This window comes from Rousettus aegyptiacus, unplaced genomic scaffold (genome assembly GCF_014176215.1).
Source record: "Rousettus aegyptiacus isolate mRouAeg1 unplaced genomic scaffold, mRouAeg1.p scaffold_m13_p_1, whole genome shotgun sequence".
NCBI classification, from domain to species: domain Eukaryota; kingdom Metazoa; phylum Chordata; class Mammalia; order Chiroptera; family Pteropodidae; genus Rousettus; species Rousettus aegyptiacus.
Window position 1 is genome coordinate 85,625,993 of NW_023416284.1, and position 19,695 is coordinate 85,645,687.

The 19,695-nt window shown below is 42.6% G+C and overlaps 1 protein-coding gene and 1 pseudogene across 4 annotated transcripts in view; both read left to right on the forward strand.

The window, feature by feature from the left end:
• The window catches only part of GMDS (GDP-mannose 4,6-dehydratase), a 589,931-nt gene extending 572,269 nt beyond the window's left edge, over nucleotides 1-17,662 (forward strand). For all 4 annotated transcript variants that reach the window (XM_016124269.2, XM_016124272.2, XM_016124271.2 and 1 more), the window contains exons 10-11: nucleotides 16,954-17,022; nucleotides 17,236-17,662. In XM_016124269.2, the coding sequence (XP_015979755.1) occupies nucleotides 16,954-17,022; nucleotides 17,236-17,298 (132 nt within the window). In that variant the 3' untranslated portion in view covers nucleotides 17,299-17,662. The remainder of the gene's footprint in view (nucleotides 1-16,953; nucleotides 17,023-17,235) is intronic.
• On the forward strand, nucleotides 10,273-10,394 carry LOC118606693 (annotated as a pseudogene).
• Nucleotides 17,663-19,695: the final 2,033 nt, after the last annotated feature.

The following is a 19,695-nucleotide window of genomic DNA, read 5'->3' on the forward strand; positions in this document are numbered from 1 at the left end:
TGCCCTAACCATCAGTTAAGGTATTAACCTACTCTGACAAAAAGGAGGTAAATCTTTTCTCCTGAAAGACCTCCTCTGTTCCATGACCCAAGCAGTGCCTCTCTACAGCACTTTCTGTGTGACATCATTTGGCAGAGCACATTTCCTCCATTTATCTTTGCTAAAATGGTGACAGTGACTTAGATAATCCCTGATGAACTTAATATATGAGCCCCCACTTTCCTCCTCCAGGAACTCCCCAGTGTGTACTTAGGGAACAGAAGGGTACTCGTGAACCCCAGGGCTTCCCCTGGGCCTGTGGGCTTTGGAACTCCTAACAGCAAGTGTCTGTGCTGCTCTGGCCTCCATCCCTTTCACAGGATGTCCTAAAATGAGTCCAATACAATCACTAGCCCCTGGATGGCCAACAGAGTCCCTAAGGGAACCACCAAGGATACCTGCAGGCAGAGGGTCTGTTGAGTACCTAGAGGAAGAAACGTATCTAGGGATCTTTCTTGGCAATGCAATAAATAAAGACATCTTAAATTCACTACCACCTGTAACAGCTTCCATCACCCAACCTTAGGTGGTACTCTGAAATTTGGGGGTTTCTGACCAGCCAGCTTCCTGCCACCACAGGGCCCTAGCCCACACTGCTCCCTGACCTAGAATGCTTTTCCTGAGTCTCCCATAGCTGGTTCCTCCTTGTCAATTATGACCCTGCTTAAACATTACCTCATCAGCATTTCTGACCCCCATTACTCAATTTTATTTTCATCATGGCCTTTATAACACCTGGTTTCTTCCTTACCAGTTTGTTTACTGTCAGCACCCCCATAGTGGTTCATGAGCTGCACATTTGCCTCGTTGACTGCTGTGTTGGCAGCCCTGGAACACAGCTGTGGGGATACAAAGGTAGATTAGGTATAATAGAGGAGAAGGTTGGAATGAGTTCAAGGCATAGGGAGAGGACTGAAACTTGAAGAGGGACATGAGATGGGGAGGACAGTGAGCATGTGTGGAGGGCCTTAGAGACAAGCATTCACATCATATTCTTATGACAACTCCAGGTTGTGATACGAATGAGGAAACGGAGACTCATCTAGCAAGTAGTGAATCTAAAATTTCAGCCTAAGTTTCTGTGACCGCAGATGCCATGTGTTTTTACAGGGGGACTGTTTAAATAAATGAAGAGGAGGAACAAGAATATTCCAGGCTATGGGAACTAACAATATGATAACATAAGGCTGCCAGTTGCTACAATTAAAGGTTTCTGTAGGGAAATATTAGGCAGTAACTTTGGAGAATGAGCACAGAAGCCTTGAATGCTCATTTGAGAGACCTTGCTTGATTCTCCTGGTCCTGATCAAGACATAACATTTACATTGACATTGGCTGCCATTTATTGAGCACCTGCTCAACCTCAGACACTGTTCTGAACACTTATACTATCACTAATCCTTATCATTGGCAGATAAAATTTAAGAAGTGTACGCATTAGGAAACCAGAGCCCAGCTGGTAAATGACGGAACTGGGATTCAGCTTAAGTCAACTCCAGATTTCATGCTACACTTGTGCTAACTGCTGGGTGCCTGGGGTCTGCACCCACCATGAGGGGAGAATTCTACTCCACCCCACTCCCACCATACCGAACTGCAGTTCCTGGGAGATTTTCTAATACCTTTGTGCCCTTTAACTCTTGTTCCTACATGTGGATGATCTTTTGCCCTTGCTCTTTGCCTTTCTACCTCCCAGTCAATTTTCATAACCCAGGTCAGGAAGCACCTACTCTTGGCAAGATTTCCAAGTCTTTCGGTCCTTGCTAGCCTGTGGTCCCCTCCTCTGTCTCACTGTGGAAGGTAGCTTAGTCCAAGCACTTTTCCCAAGGGGAAGTGTTTATGCAAGCAGCTCGGTGACATGCTTAGCACAGGGCACTTTTAAGGCCCACCACAAAGCTCATTCTCCCCATCTCACATCCCCTTTCAAGTCTCAACCCTCTCCCTACTCCCTACATTCATTTTGACCTCCTTCTCTGTTCACCTACTTTCTGTCACTTACCCCGCACTGTGGCATGCATCAGATATTGCCCTTTGTTGTAACTCTCCAACATAGGACCTTGAACTTTTGAAGACCAGGTGATTATGGCTATTGAGTACATGAATGACTGAATGATGCCAGGATTACATGGTGAAATAGGTCGAAGGTTCTTTTTAAATACTAAAGTGCTATATGGCTGTTGTTTTGTGAGGACTATTACTATCATTACTATTGTGATAATTAGAGGCATCCATTTCTTTCTGAACTCTCACTATCAAACTCAAGAACTAAGTTGATTTGGATAAAGTCTTTAGCTATCCTGTGTTCTCCGGACTTGCACTCCTCATACCCAGGTCCAGTAGTGGTCCCCTTCTCTATCAAGGCCCTGGAACTGAAAAGCTCTGCCCCCTGAGGAATAGCATCCTTCTATTTTCTATTAGTAGTGGTCATGGCAGTGGCATAAATAAGACCAGACAACTCTTTTGAAGTCTCCGAGTTGAAGTGTTTTTATAGAAAAGGGTATTCTAAAGGGGTCAGATACTGAGCAAAGGTCCTTTGGAAGTTTCCCAAATTCACAGAATTCCCATGTCAGGAGTCTTTTCGTATTCCTTGCAGTCCTAGAAAGCAGTGGTTCCTAGAAGAACTCACCCCAAATCCTGATTCTGCCAGAGGAAGTCTACTTGGAGTCTCATGACCTAGTAATGTTGGGGATATGGAGGAGAAAGAATCCTTCCATGGCCAACAGCCACTGGTCCATGTTTTAGCTATTTATAAATATAAAGGCCTTTAGGGTAACCGTTCCTGATGTACTACTTAAGGAATCGATAGTTGCTTTTGAGAAAACTGCATTAATCATATTAACCAAAACAAGATACTTCATATCCAGCCAAGGTTCCCTTTATAAAACCAGCTGTAGAAAGACAATGAATTCATTTTTGCTCTAAATCCAAGGTTGCACCAAACCTTTGTCATAGTGTTCTGCTTTGACAGAGCTACGTGCTCATTTCAGGCTGGTATCTCTTGACATGTCCCCCTTTCTTCTGATTCTTGTGTTTCCACTCCTATATCTGTTCTAATCTATAATCTACACAAGTGATCTAACCAATAGTTTTAGTGTTTCTGAACCTCTATCGAGTAAAAGCAAACTCTTCTATTATATCTATAACAAATTATTTTCTAGGGTACAACTTTATTTTCACCAAGAGTGTCTACTTGATGGGAATGCATGGCTTGGCGTATTGTTATTCTCCTCTCTGGTCAGCTCACTTACTAAAGAGAAGACCCTGAGCGAGGGAGTCCAGATAAATGGGCTAATTACCTAGTCTTTAGAGTCAGAAGAACCTGGGTTTGCATTCAGCTTCTGCCAGGAGTGTCACTGGGCAAATTACTTAACTTACCGGATCCTCACTTTCCTCAGGTACCATGTAGGCTTGTTAGAAGGTTGAATAGTATGAACTATGTAAAGTGTTTAGCATATAACACAAAGAAGGGGCCCAATAAAAAGGTGTTATTGCTGGCTCTAAGGAGTCCCTAGTTTAGAATCCCCACCCCTAAACTAGTCATTAGGCCCAGAAGTTTTACTGACCTCAAGTGAATGACAGCCAGGAACCCTGTCGCATTTAAGTTCTGAATGAACGGCCAGGGATGAGGAGTGGAGGTGGCTTGCTGGCTTACTGCAGAGGAAGCCTCACTTAACAGCTCCCTGAGGAGAGGCTTCCTGACCCAGAAACAGTCTCCAGTAGGTCAGGCCATTTGATTGCACCAATAGAAAATTTGTTTCCTCACTGTCACCATTATTTATTTATCATGCAGGTGCTTCAGTGACATGTGTAACCAGAAAAATAAAGTACCACAATATCCACTTTGTAACCATAAGATAACTGAAGCACTCAGTCTGACTGGTTGTCTGTAATAGTTACCTGAATGTCCGGGGATGATTTCACGGGGAAGTTTAAAGTATTAGTTTCCTTAGTGCTTTGTGCAGCACATCAGTACCCAAATCAGGCTCCCACCCTCAGGCGACTCGCCTCCTGATTAGTGCTCTCTCCATGGATCCACCCAGGAAACCTGTGCCCAGTCTCACTGGGCAGAAATGCAGTGGGGTCAGGGCCAGGAGAGACCTCCCACTACCTTCTGCCAAGTCACTCAGCTCTCCCAACCACCCAGCTTATTCATGAGCAAAATTCAAAGTGCAGTGTTGAGGCTAAGCCAGACTGGGCCCAGCTGGAGTAGAACTTGACCATTGCTACTTCTACTGCCACAGCTACTATGAATGATAAGTAGTCATTCTGCAAGAAGATGTAGTGTGGGGTTCATAGGGCACTGATGCAAGGCACATAGCACTTGCTTGACCACCAGCAGGCCTAGCAGAGTGGCAAACAGCAGCTTAGAAAAGGGACCTTAAAACTCGTCTCATCCAACTATTCCTTCATTTACAGATGAGGAAGGCTCAAGTTATAGAACTCTTGTGGCACGGCCAAAGCTGTCACTTCTGTCCTTTGCTCCCTTCCATGTCATTTCTGTTCCCTGTGCAGAAAGAATCCTGGGAAGATCAGGCATGGGCAGACCTTTTCAGTTAAGAAGTCAAACCTAGAAGGATGTACAATGGTGTTATTAGGTGGCAGTAAGAGGTCCCTCTCCTATGTTGATGGTGTCAGGACCCAGGCTCTGAGCTCTTCCAACGTGGAGGCTCTTTTCTCCTCAGTGGCCACACTGAGCACCAACCTTCCAGAAACCTTCACAAGGCTGTGTCTATTCATGAGTCTTTGAGCCTCTGAATAGTCTTTGTACAACACACTTGAGGTATAGCAGTAAAACAAAGTGACATTAACTTTGAACTGCGTCCCAAGTCTTCATTTTTGCCAGCCTTCCAAATCAGATAAGCCCTTTGTCCTGGCTCAATTTCTAGAATACATCTCTTCCCAAAAACTCAAGGATCCCAGCACATTTGGAGTTGGCGTGACTTTGTAAAGATAGGTCTACTTGCTCTGCTAACAGGTCAGAATTCTAGAACCATCCAAAACTCTGGTCTGCCTTTGTCCTTATTTCCTGTGTTTATTTGCAGAGCACATCATGCACACCAAAGAAGACGAGGTTCCTGCTGGGTGGTTTTATCAAATTATCGAGCAAGAGAAACAATGTAGAGATACAGACATTCCTAGGAACAATTCCTTTAACTACATGAAGAATTCATCCCTTTATTTCCTCTGCCATTTTGAAGTGTCTCTTCTCTGTCAACTCTTAGCCCCCTTAGTTATTAAGAATGATTCCACAGCGGCATACTGCTCTGGAAATACTACATAGGAAAGAGTCCCATCTATAGAGTAGTGTCCTAAAACCAGTCCTAGGAAAGAACAGAGAAGAGCAGATTGATGGATGCAGTATAGGAAGTGGCCTGGAATTGCTGGTATGGCAGTGGGTTATGTAACAAGTGTATAGTTTTTATATTTCTAAAACCAAGAATTTCTCACATCTGGATAGAGCTGTCATTTCCAAAACATTTTCATATACACTGAAGTGTTATTTTAGGCAAACTGGCAAAGTGTGAGCTAAACTCTTGTTTTATCTGTGGACATTAAAGCCATGCTGTGTTGTGGGCAGCCATGAAACTCCACTCTCAGCTTTGTCAGTGAAGGCCGCTCTGAGTGCAAACAGAGCACCTGCCAAGGGTTACTGTGCAGAGTGTCACACTTGGGAGTCCCCACCAAAGCTTTCATCAAAGTCAACCTGATTATTTTCCACTGCATTTTCCTGAAAGGATGTTATGATTTTCTAGATGTTTGGTGGCTGGTGATAAATCAGGCTTTTATGATGTCATGTGAAAGGCCACCTCTCGGACTTCCTTTTGCTACAAGCCATAGATTAAAAGCAGGACGTGTCAGTCGGGCATAATAGACACAGTTTTACTTAACCCTTTTCTTGCTTGTCCTGAAGCACAGCTGAAGCTGTCCACTAGCTAGGGTCATGGAAGAAGCCGAGCTGTCTTTTCCATACCTTCCTTTTGCACGAATAGGAAGGTATGGGGCCTGTGGACACTGAGCTACTTTCTCTGGGTCAACCAGACTTCCTCAGCTAAGAAGCTTTGGCATCAAATCAAGATTCAAAATAAGACAGTGTGTTCCATGAAATGATACAAGCGATTGTAGGTAATTTTACAAAAATAATCTTTGGAAAGTCTCTGTTTCATAATTATGAAAATGAGAGGTTTTCTTGAAAAAGAGATAATATCTAATACCGGTGGGTTGTGATAAAATGTTACATTCATACTACTTTGCTAGTAGCATTGTAAATTCATGGTGCCCTTGAAAGCAATGAAAATGTTCTCATTCAAGCCTAAATCCTATGAGTTCTCTGTGAATCATCTTTCCCTCACCTCCACATTCAATTCATCAGCAAGGCCTCTTTCTGCTTTGCTTCCAAAATAGGTCCCACTTCTATTTTCCTGTTCTCACCACTACCCCACTAGTCCAGGCTGCCACCATATCTTACCACATCTGTAGCCACTGTCTCAGCTGGTCTCCTCTCCTACACAGCCCCTCTCTAACCTAGCACAACACCCACAGTGAGGTCTGAAAACAACCAGCGGAGTGTATGTCTGCAGTCCTTAAAGCCCTTCAGTAGCTCAGAATAAAATCCAAACTCTATACTTTGTGAAGTAGGCTGATAAAGAACTGTGAATTTTGAAGTAAAGCAGGTTTGTAGATGAGTGAACTTTTACACAGCATGTGCGCGCTCGCACGCACGCACACACACACACACACAATTTGGTTTTTTAAAAAAAAAGTTTAAAATCCAAGCAAGTTTCAGTGCTGTGTCTCATTCTTTTGAGATCTGGTAGAGAGGAAGAGAGAGGCTTCTGGCCAGCAAGGAGAATTCGTGGTTACAGTTTCACCCCAGCCAGGATTCTGCTCATGTAGGAGAAAGTGAAGGGTGGGACACCATCTCAGTAGCCCTCAGGAGGTTGAATCTTTCATCATTTGGCCAGAAGAGGGATAGCTTTCCCACCTGACACCCCAGAAGGTGCCAAAGAAGCAGGACAGGCTCTGACCTCTGGCCTCAGGACCTTTGGCCCTGTTTCCTACATGGCCAGCTAGACATAGTCTTGACTCTCAACTGCAGTAGCCTATACCTAATCCCTTCAAGAATAGCCAGATGTTTCTAGGTTGAGTGGCCCAAACACATCAAATAGTGGCAGATTTTTTAGGGAGAAAAGGAGTTTGTCATTAGAGTTGAAGCATGACAGACAAAAATAACTCTCCCATCCTTTTAAAACATAGCTAGAAATAAGTCCCACACTTACTTTCAAAAATTGCATTAGTGTCAGAAAATCAGACTTTTGAACTACATTAAGTTGAGATAGCTAGTTTTATAATTGTGGCTGACCAGCTACAGATGCTCTAAGGAACAATCAGTGACTAGAGAAGAAGTCTTGTGACAACATGGCTTTGCTGAGAAAGGCCTGAGCCCCATTATAAAGATTACCCAGATGTGATCTAACTGACCACTTTTACCTCTCCTACCCTGTTTTGGGCTTCGATCACCCTCGGTCACTCTATCCAGACTCAGAGCCTTCTCTCTGCTCCTCGGACTGAGTGTATTGCTTCCTAAATAAGGCCTTTACACCTATGGTGTCCTCAAGAGACCCTCCTACCCTGGGTCTTCATGCGACTGGCTTTTTCTTGTCATAGAAATCTTTGATCAAATGTTACCTCTTTCAAAAGGCCTTCCCCACCCCACCCCCACCCAACCCTCTCACTCTTTAACAAGCTCACACCCTCTTCAGTCTTCTGCCTAGTGCTCCCCCAGAGCTGAAATGGTCTTATTTGTATCTCCTGTACTCTTGACTGTCTCTCCCTGCTGGGACATAAGCTCATGAGAATGGTTTTGTCTTGTCCATGGCTGTTTCCTCAACATCTGAAGCAGTAAATGTTTGTTAATAAATGATCAAGAGCACGTGAAATGATTACAATGATTGGAGAAAAGTGGAATACAAAATTCTGTATACTCAGGTTACAATTATTCAAAGTGGTGATGCAAAAATAGAAGTTGAATTGGAGTGCAGGATAAAATTAACATATAAATATGAAAGGAAAACTATAAGACAACCCAGTTAAATACCACATTTTCATCCATAATGTTACTACAAGAAATTAAAAGAATAGCTTTTCTTATACCTAGTGACAAAAGCAACAATAGCTAGCCTTAACAGAAAACCTGAATGTAATAAATTAGAAATACTACTAGCTACTTTCCATGTATAATCTTTAATTCTCATAGCATCCCTGAAAGATAGGTGACATTTTCCCCATTTTACAGATTTAAACCCTGAGGCTCAAAAACATTAAGAATTTGCCCCCAACATCACACAACTAAGTGGTTGAGCCATGTTATGAAACAAGGTCTCTTCAGTGATGCCTGTGTGTTGTTGGTGTCTAAGAATATTTTGTTATTAAGCTATAATTTATACAAAGTAAAATATACAAATCTTTATATAGGTTGATCTGCTTTGACAAACATACATTCATGAACCCTACATTACTATTAATATAAAAACATCTCCCAAAGATTCTTTTGTGTACCCTCCCTGTCAGTCCTCTTTCCTAGTAAGCACTAATCTAATTTCTATCACCATCAATTCAATTGCCTGTCCTAGAACTTAATAAATGTTGAATCTTCTCTGACCATCTCTTTCATTCAGCACTGGAATATGTTGATATTTCCACATGTTGATATAGCCTTTATTATTTAGAGAACTGTTTGCCACTCAGATTAATGTAGCAGAAAGTATATGGCTTACAGTACTTTCTGGGGAGGGTTTGTCCTACCGAGCATTGTGAGTACTGGACTAAGAACCAGAAATTTTGGCTTTTAGTCCAAAACCCTACCATGGCTTTGTGACATTAATTGAGTTTGTCTAAATATCTCTGTAGGTGCATTCAGGTGTAGGATTCTGTTGCCTTTACAAAGATACAAAAGAAAGGATGCCAGGTAACCATGTAGTGCAGATATCCAGCAACCTGGTAAAACTCTCTATAAACCATGATAAGAGAAAAACAAATGAATGATGAGTAAATTCATAGAAAACCTCAAGATTCATCTTAATACTCATCTTTTCTCCATGCTTCTCAAAAATCTTATTAACAAATCTCATGAGAATATGAAAATCCCCAGAGAAACAACCAAAAAGCAAGAATTTGAATGTTATCAGTTGCCTGGTTAGTCCTAGAGGTTCTTAAGAAGTTATTGAGGGAATAAATGCTTGAATGAACTTCTGGATATATGTCTGAATGATCCTGTCATGTCATTTCTGTTTTGGTTGGGAATAAGAATGGATGGATAGATGAGTAGATGGATGGATGGGAGGGAGGGAGGAAGGATTATTGAAGTGGGGTGTCTTGAATTTGAGTGACCTAATATATTATATAAGTTGAGGAAAACCCCAAAGGAAAAAATATCCCATTTATATTATGGAGACATTTAGATCATTTACGATATTCTTTAGCACTAACATTCAAAAGGCATAGAGGAGCCTTTTCTAAGTAGTGGAGTAGATTTCCTAACAAAGTGGAACAGAACAAGCTTAAGGAAAATCATTTTCACCTTGTGCGATTAGGTGTCACCTGTGGCCTGAGTCTGCCTTCCCAGATAGAAGGTATTTTCCCTCTGCATGTAGGCTGAAGAAAAGCCAAACAACGGAGTTGGGCTGTGACCCTCACAGATACTTTGTACAGTGCCTACATACCTAGGAATGAGGCTGCCTGAAACAGATACAAGATCTCTTGAGTTGCATTATGAATATGACTATCTGGAGATTTAATTAGCTAACGTATGTAAAGTGCTTTGAGGATAAAAAGTACTAAGTGGCAAAAGGAAAGCAGCCTGTGTCTCGTGCTCCAGAGTGCCATTTGCCAATTATGTCACGACAATCTTTAATCAGTCGACTTAAATGTGCTTTATCTCCTTTCCTTGGGGTTTGTGTCACCTCCTACCAGCATGAGTAAATCTTTACACCCTGGATCCAGTTATTAACCATAACCAGTAATTTCCAACAAAGATGGCGCTGGCTTTGAAGCCTAGAATGCTGAGCTCACTAACAATCTTATCTCCTTTTCATTAACTGGACCTGCCTTACAACTGTGAGTCAACCCCCATATGAAGTGGTTAGGGTAAAGATCAGGGAAGAAATCAGAATCAAGATGGCTTCGGTTACAGTACTTAATTTAACTTTCCCTAGGTTGATACTCCTATAAGCACTATTCTACGGCCATGCCGCCCTGAACAAGCCCAATCCCATTGGATCTTGGAAGCTAAGCAGGGTCAGGCCTGGTTAGTACTTGAATGGGAGACCGCCTAGGAAGACCACCAGGTGCTGTAGGCATAAAAAATTTAAAAATAAGGGATTGTAAAATGACAAGGTCCTTGTAATCTGTGAGGTCAACCAAAGGTTGCCTCGCCAAAGGAAGGAAGGAAGGAAGCTAACCAAAAAAACCAAAAAGAAAATAGCTCTATAATTATAATTATATATGTAGAACAGGTACAGAAAGATATAGTACCTCATAAATGGGTATGATTTAAGACTACATCCTCAAATCTTATTTGCTTATTCTATTTAAAGCACCTATTAAACACCACCTAAAAGTAGACAGCTCCCCAGAAGGTAGAGCTTATGAGAAGTGCTTTTCTCTGCTCAGCCTTGTCAGACCAGTGCCTGGCTAAACAGGCAGTCCCTGAAAGCCTACAAGGCTGAATGGTGCAGATGGCTGGAGTTTGCCTAGAACAAGAGTGCCCTGCTCCTCTTCTCATCAAGGAGAGAAGCTGTGTTTCAGTGTGGCATAAATTGTATGGAATATGTGTGTGCATTCCCCAGAGGAGAACAGACCACTGTCCTTGTCTCTACACATCTCAAACATGTCTGCCTGAAAGGACTTTCTCCAGAATATTTTTTAAGCTCTATTTAAAAAGAAATCAAATGAGTTTATGTCCTACATAATTGTATTGTCTGTGTGTCTTATAGAGAGCCCCTTTTGCCTAACTACATTTCTCTTTTTATGCTAGAAATTTGTATTTTAAAAAGACAAATGAAAAAAAGATGCATCTATATATATATATGTATAGGCTGCACTAAAAATGGGTTCTCCCTTTATAAAGTGAATACTTTATTTTTAACCACATTAGGCTTTCTTTACAAGTGGACATATAAGGAAGACAGTATTCTCATTCACTTTCCAAGAAAGCTCTACCGTGCTAGGTAGACATTTTTCATAAGTGTCTGGGTATACATGTAGATGGATTCCTTTCCCTTTGTGTGGTAGCTCTTAATTGCTACTGATTCCAAATGACAAATTCTACCAATTGAAAATAAGTGGTCCCCAGCCAAGAAAAATGGGATCAAGCCAAGGGGTCACGAATTCCTAGGGACCCTCTCAGGCGCATCCAGAGTTATAACTAATGGGGCCACCAGTGGAGGTGACAGAGCTCAAGCCTAGGGACCCTCTCAGGCGCATCCAGAGTTATAACTAATGTGAGGCCACCAGTGGAGGTGACAGAGCTCAAGCCAGAGTTTCAGTCCAGGTACATGTGTGTCGCCCTGTGCTGATAGCCTCCCAGCAGCCGCTACCCAGGGAATTGAGGACAGGGACACAATGCAGGGCCTGCTCACTCTGTTTTGCTCCCTTTGCCACTATATCTCCATTGTCAGTATACTCTTTGGAGTCGGTGCTGACTGACTCAATTTCCCTGAGGTTGAGCCCGAGCATTATTTGGGCTCTGCCAGCATTCTGTCAGTCCCTGCTGATGGACAGTCCCACTGAGTCCAGCTTCCTGAGCAGACGAGATGGCCTGCCGTTTTCTCCTTGTCTCTTATCACCCCTTGTCATTAAAGGAGATGCCTGGCTTCAATTTCAGTTTATGTTGATATACAGCAGTAAAAGGGAAGAGAGAGGGGAAACGTTCGTTACCGTTACTAAGGCCACTGCATTTCTTACTGTTCTGAGATTCGCTCTCTCTTTAGGAACGTTTCAATCAAAGGATATATTTATGAACATGTAAGAGTTTAAACTGCTCCATAAAAGACATTATATTGCAAACTTTCTGGGGGAAATTTCAGATTTAATTTTTTTTTTCTTGTTCTTACTGACTCTCAGTTGCATATCTTGAATCTTAACTGGGATATTCTTGCAGCTTTGAAGTTTTTTCCACTTTACTGAAGTTTTTGGGTTTGGGTTTTGTTTTTTGTTTGTTTTTGTTTTGTTTTAGCAATTCTGTTTTTCTAAAAAGAAACATTTTCCCAAGAGTAAATCTTTCCTGTTCACTCTCCAATAACATAAAATTAGATCAATAACCAAATTCATTGGCATTTTTTTATTCCCTTGGAACCTGAACTATTTTGCTTTCTTTAAGAAATGTGGAAGGAAAGAAATGAATATGAAGTGCTGCTCACAGTTCCATAGCTTAAATTCTTGAAGATGTTTCACCAGGGTTTTCATCAACCATAATTTTCCTTATTAACATCCACTGTCTATACATCTTCTTCTTTATAGCACTCAAGAGTCAATTTCTTTCAATACGCACATTAGAAATTTAACAACATCCTGCCAAAAGAGCACACAGTCTTAAAATTGTTTCTCTACCTAAACAGATGTGCTTTGCAAACCTTAAAAGCAGACCTGTTGAGGAAACATGGTATCCAACACAAAATTTGAAATATATATTAAAATTTTCCCAATGCAGACTCAAGGAAAGAGGAAGAAAAAAATTGAGACTGAGAACTTCGAAAATATATGTTATATAATTTATTTAATAACATTTCCCACAATTATGTTAGGGAAAGTGGGTGGGTATCAAAGGAAATTAATGTATTAAATAATAATGAAAATAAAATAAGATTGGGGAAAGGAAAGAAAACTAACCAATGTCATTTAAAGATATGTTGTTATATCGATGGAGAGGAAAAGGTACCTAGGAGACTTGAGGAGAGGGAACTATAGTTACAGTAGAAGGTAATGGCACAACGTGGTCTCTGCTTTTCTGGACTTCGTGATAACTACTGTGGGCTCAGAAAGTGGCTTAATGACTTTTCCAGGATTTGGTCTGGCTCTTTATCAGTTTACTATAACAAGAACATAAGCCAGGAAAGCCTGAAAAATTGCTGCAGCAAAACATTCCCTTCTGCTGTGCTGCTGTTTGCAGCTCTGACCACTGGCCTTGGCCTTTAGGGTTTATACCTGGACATAGAGTTAAAGGACAACTCCTAAAGGCCAAACGAGTCAACAGTAGTCATATGTATATGTATAGACACATACATTTTCTCTTGCTCATGCTGTTTTGCTACGATAAAATGTTCAGCTAACCTTAATTGAATTTGACAATAATAAATCACATGTTGAAATTGGAATGGCAAAGGAAATGGTGAATATACCAGGAGCCGAAGTTCAGAAAATGTCATATTCACATAGAAATGCTTTACATTTTTCTCAGAGCTTTATTATCTTCTTTAAAGAAAGGTTCCGGATCACCCAGTACACAAAGTCCGTTTTGGAAACTGTACATAAAATCATCACTTTAATTCAGCTTTTGCCCCTGTTGTCATACTAGCTTTTAAGTTTATAAACAAAGAAGGAACTGAACTTTCAAAAAAAGAAGAGCAAAACAGATGAATTCATTCTTCTCTCTCATCCTTAGGAGCTGATCACACCCTAGTGGAGAGGATTTATGAAATTTGAAAGGAAACTATATTGTGGCCTTATTTTCCCCTCCCCCTGCCTATTACTCCACACAGTCCTATAAGAAAAGCAGTTCCTGGTGTCCTTGTAAGACTACAGTTCCCTGCCGCCCCACCAAAAAAAAAAAAAAAAGAATATAGCTTCCACAATCTCCTTTCTCTTTGGCCTAACAGAAGCCTATTTAAAGAAGTGTTTCCATGTCACCCCAGAGCCACATGTACTTCACCAGGCCTGCCCCGTGCCACCTCTTAAGTACACCTTGTGCCACAAACCTTACAGACTAAATCATTTACTATATTTTTTCTCTAAAGAACACAATAGGAAGAGATGTGAAAGTCCTCTAGGAGCAGCGAAGTATAAAACAGGCTGGGACATCCTTAAGCTTTCCCTAAAAGCTGATTGGGGCAAACATATGGACTACTCTAGATGTTAGCTCAGTTGCAGCTGGCATAAAGAGCTGCTGTTTTGTTTTGATGGAACCTCTCCTTTCCCTTCACAAGGTCTTTTGGTCTAATTAAATTTCAGGGAGACAGAGCCTTGGCAGAAGGTTAAAGTAAGCTGCTAGACTGGAATGTAGGAACTGGGCTCAAAACTAAATTGGGAAATTTAACTGGGTGCGTCTCTGGTTTCAATGAAATACTTTTACAGTGTATGGTAGCAATGTCTGTTTCTAAGCTTTTGAAAACCATTTTTCCCCTAAATTGTAGTTCCCTAGTTGTTTTTATATTATGAGCTACTCGTAGAAAAATACAGGAAACATAATTACAATACAAAGCTCCCTTTCCCAAGCCTACTGAGATCATTTGAAGCCAAACTTGGTTTTAGGGTTTTGCTAACTATAAGTTCAGAGCCATGAATTGCATCCTATGCGATGCTAGTTGATTTACAACAAGTGTTATGTGTGTGATTAAACAATAACCATGTTTCTTTAAGCTAACTGCTATAGAATTTGAGGGAGGGCTGTGTTGTTTCATGACTCCACATTTCACAGCTCCCTCTGGGGAAAAAGAATGAATATCTTTGTGTGACTTTTACAGTAAAATAGAAGTATTGTATAAGTATATACAAGTTTATTTAGGGAAAGGAAAGAGAAATAAATTAATTTGTTTTTCCACTTATATTTCCAGTTCAATGTAGCACTATGTTAAATTACTAATTATTAACTTTCATATCCTACTTTTCCTGAAGAATCTGTGTATGGATTTTTGAGGCCAGCAGAAATAACTTCTTTTACTATGATTAACACTCTAGAGAGGAAATCAGTACTTGAGTGTATTGTGAAATGGAAAGCCTTTGGGAGTTTGATTTATTCAACCCTAAAAAGTAACGATGGGTGATTGAGACGTGAGTCGTTGAATGTACTCTCTTAGAGTACAAATCCAAGCAAAAAGTACAGATATTCTGAAGTAGCATCCAGACACCCTTTGGTAGGAAAGGCTTAGCAGTGAAGGTGAATGCCCAGGATGCCCTTCAAAGCAGGTCCTGCCCAGCCTCGTGTGGCCTTTCTCACTGTCTCTAACAAACCCCCTAGGCCTGCCTCCTTTCAGGGGAGTCTGAAGAAAATGAGTGGGGAAAGTTTACAATTGCAGCTTAGTTATCTGTTACTTTCATTAGATATAACTGATTCCAGGTCATTCTTCAATATTCTGTGTAGCTCAAATAGTGTCTTGATGAGGTATTTATCATGTTTAAAGTTCAGCTATTTTCATACTGCATTCATATCCTTCTGTTTTGAGAACTCATATCTTGTGTACTATCTGATGACTACATTTGTATATGGAAAAAGCTAAATGTTTATCTTATCCCAAAGTGGTCTATTTCAAAGTATTTTGCTTTCTTTTTTCTTCTCTTTTCTTTTTTCTTCTTCTTTCCTTCCTCTCCCCACTCCCTTTCTTTTTGCAAATTATCTTGAAATTCTCACCTCAATTTTCTTCTAACTCAGTCTTCAAGAGCTGTAATGAAAAATTAGTAAGTGAGGGCTGAGATGCAGGATTACTTTATACTCCTCTAATTTTTCTTTTAGCCAGTTTTCCTTCCAAGGAAATCTTTTAAGTGGATGGAAACTCTCCCAAGCCCTGGTGTATTTGCAGTTTCTGCTCAGAACTGGTAAAGCTGAAGGAGCAGACTCTACAAGAGTCGTCGGCGTACTGTTTTATATTTTTCTGCATTTTGATAAGGCCTTAACAGATGGGATGAGAAATTCAAGTATCAAGCAATTGGTGTCCCCAGTCTTTCGTACAGGAACTTGAAGTTTGAAAATTAACGAGAGATTGGGGGACACTGGGCACAGGGAGGAGAGCTACGCAGCTGCTGGGTGCATGCTCTTCAGAGCAGTGTTTTCAAACTGCGGGTTGCACCTCGTTAGTGGGTCGTGGGATGAAGTAAGTGAGTCAAGATTAGCGTTTTCTAAGGAATGGAAAAGAATATAAAATACTATTTTTGTGCCCCTGGACAATCAGGACGAGGACTGCTTCGTGAAACTTCAGTTTCATTTTATGTACATGTGAGTGTGCTGAATGACAGTGTGAACTGCCATTTTACGAGAGTCAAAAGCTGCCCGCCCGGGGAAAAATTGCGCCGGGCTACGGGCAGGGTTAGAAACAGGAGCGCACGGCCGGTGCCTGAAACAAGGTCTCCCAGAACTGCGCGCCTCCACGCTGCGAGGCTGGTGGCTTTGGGTGGAATCGCCGCTCCGGTATAGGACGCGGTGCGTCCCCCTGCACGCGAGAGCAGTTGCGGGCCAGGATGTAGGATGGGGCCGCCGGCGCGGGGAGGCGGGGCGGGGAGGGGGTTCTGGTGATTTACTCACTTCTCTTCTTGTCTGAGAAGTGCAGTAATTCGAAACAGTTCTCACAGTAGCGTCCCTGTCAACTGAGAGAGAGAGAGAGAGAAACACAGACAGACAGAGACAGAGAGACAGAGAGAGAGACAGAGAGATATTAAGCCGTCGGTGGGACGCAGTGAACGGGAGGGTTGGGCGAGCTGTGGACTGAAAGGCTGTCACGGTCCTTACTGGTCTGTGCAGCGCATTCTTCAACGCGACCTTCGCAAGATTTACGGCTGGGCTTGGAGAGCCGAGACAACGTGCCCGGCGGGGACCAAAAGGAGGGAAATCCAAGCCTTGTGCGCACACGGCCGTGGGAGGGCAAGGGTTCCCACGACTCGGGACCCCGCTACCCCCGACCACGCCTGCTTTCTCTTTCCCTCCACCCACAGGACTTTCTGCAAGGAGACTGCAGCAAAGCGAAACAGAAGCTGAACTGGAAACCTCGGGTCGCTTTTGATGTGAGTATCCTTTTTACGGTGGAGTCCGTGGGCTTGCTCGCCCCTGGGCCGGTCCGGGCCAGCCCCGAGGAAAGGGGTTGGCGGGGCAGGCAGCCGGGCGCACGAGGTGGGCAAGGAAGGGCAGGGTGGAGGCCACCATAGGGGAGGAGGTGTCACCAGGAGAGAGTGGCAGAAACTCCTCCTTTACCGCTCACCCCCTGTTCTGGGTCGCAGGAGCTGGTTCGGGAAATGGTGGACGCCGACGTGGAGCTCATGAGGAACAACCCCAATGCCTGAGCGAGGCCGCTGAGCCCTGAGCCGCCCCATTGGCCTTGCTCCCCGCACAGAACCAGCGGGTTCGGGGTCGCAGGCGAATTCCTGGGAGGAGCGAGGGGCATGCCCTTCCAGCGGTTGCCCAGGACTCTCATCGCCGTTGTCCCGTGGTCCCGCCGGCAGTTTTGCAATAGCTGGGACGTGGCATTCCGGGTTCGGTCCACTTCCCTTTAGTCGAGGATTCTTCTGAGTGGTTTTGTGGAATCAAGGAGATGTTTTAATCACATGTTAACTTTACTTGAAAGTATGTCATTAGACAACTGAAATTGTGAGGCTTTCAAATGATTTTTCTCTTTTATTAAAAAATGGCCTTTCTATACACCAGCAATAAGAGTAGGTGTCGATGTTTTCTCCAAGTCTTAAAAGTAGCTAGCTAGCTATAAGGGACCCAAAACAAAAACACCCAAATCCATGTCTTGGAGTGAAATAGCTTCCTTCAGGCCTGCTCCCTTTTCAGAGAGCCCCTGCTGGCAGACCCCTGCCAGGCCTGAGTCTGACCTGGTCAGAGTGTCCTCCTAAGCCTCCTCCTGGGACATTTCTTTCTCCCTCCTGGTGACAATAAGTCACTCTATCCAGCTGATTTGAAAACCCAGTTCCTGCAGAAAGCAGGCATTCACATCCCCTCTGGTCTCTGCTGACTATAATTAGAACCCACTGGGCTCCAATCATCTCAAAAGAAGGTTTTAGAAATAGAGGGGGGTTAGAAGAGAAACTTGAAGGTAAGTAAATATTGTTGAAATATCCCATGCCAAAGCCCCTGGGTTACTCAGAGGTCTCTGAGCCCATGCCTTTCCTTGTGGTCAAAATCTTACACAATACTTATTTCTAACTTCTTCTCAGTACTAGATCACTTTTTAAATCTAATTTTGATTTAGCCATTCAACCAATTTACATTAAGTGCCTAAAATATGCCAGACACAATGCACTTAAATTATATCAGCATTAATTAGAAATTATAATAAGGAAGTTTAAGGCTGGGCCTCAGATCACTGAATCCGGTTTCACTTAGTGCATCATTTAGGTGGCTTGGCTTTGACCTCAGGTTATGTGCTCCTGAACGGTGATGGTATGTCTGCACAGCTTAAGGCAGGTGGACATACGAACATATGGAACTCACAAGCAGCAAGCAAGGATTTGTGTGCAGGTGGATACTTCTGCATGAAATACAATATTTTGCTGTAGAACAAATTAGGTCAAGACTCTTCTTCTCTCCCTCACTCCCCCTCCAAGGAAAATAAAATAAAACTTTATAGCAAATGGAATTCCAGCCTTTGCACATGCTTCTGTGAGTATGGGTAACTATTTCTGAATGTCTTCACCAGCAGGTTTATGATCTGGGGGAGGACCCCGGCTCCAAGGGCTGACTGCAGGAAAGAGAGCTCTTTGTGTGGCTGCCTGAGTTGCTGCGACAGCATGCTGGCCAGGGCCAGCCTCAGCTTTGATGGAGCAGAACTGGGGTGGCCTGAGCTGCATCCCCCCCCCTTCTCAGAAGCTGCCCCAGGACGGGCCTTCTCTCAATCGGGATGCTGCTAATTGGAAACAGATGGTCCCTGGCAGACTGGGCCTCCAGGACTAGGCAGGCTGGTGGGCACACATGCATACACAATCATACATACATACTCACACACTGTCACTCACAGTCTCCGATACATACATCCAAACACAAATACAAATACACACCTACAAATACACCATCTCACTCACTTGAAAACACAACTCACAAACCCTCTGTCACACGTACTCACAAATCTCACAAATAAACACGTTCACACACATTCCCTTTAGCTTTGGCTCTGATGGACAGGAACCCCCTCTGACTCCCTGAAACCCCCACCTCATCCCATACCCAGGCATAGAGGCCATTCAAGGGACCTTAGGGCTTGCAATGGCACCATTCAGTTCAGTGTTTTGTGGCTTGTTAGCCTAAAGACATAATAAGCATTTTAGTGAAGACCAGCAGAGCTTCTAGGCAGGGGGCTACTGGGACTCCAGTGGAGCCTGTTAAATTATTCTTCTCAAAATGTTCTGATGCATCAGGTTTTGAAGGACACGAAATATATTTTTGGTTGCAACCTTATCTCTATTCCTGCATCCTCATGGGGAGGGCTCATTTGGCTTTTAGGCCTTACTGTGTATGTTTAAAAGGAGAAAAAGAGAAGACTTGCTTTTTTCCGTGCTATTAATTTCTTTTGAACATCCTTTAATAATATTCTTATTAAAGGGTTTTTTCTATCTTGAATCTCAACTCAATTTCATTGAATTTATTTTCCCCTTTTTTTCCTGCTCTGCCAGCTTTGGCTATTCATTTTAGATGTGATGAAATATCTTCCACCATGCTTTTTTTTTTAAGTAAAAATTAAG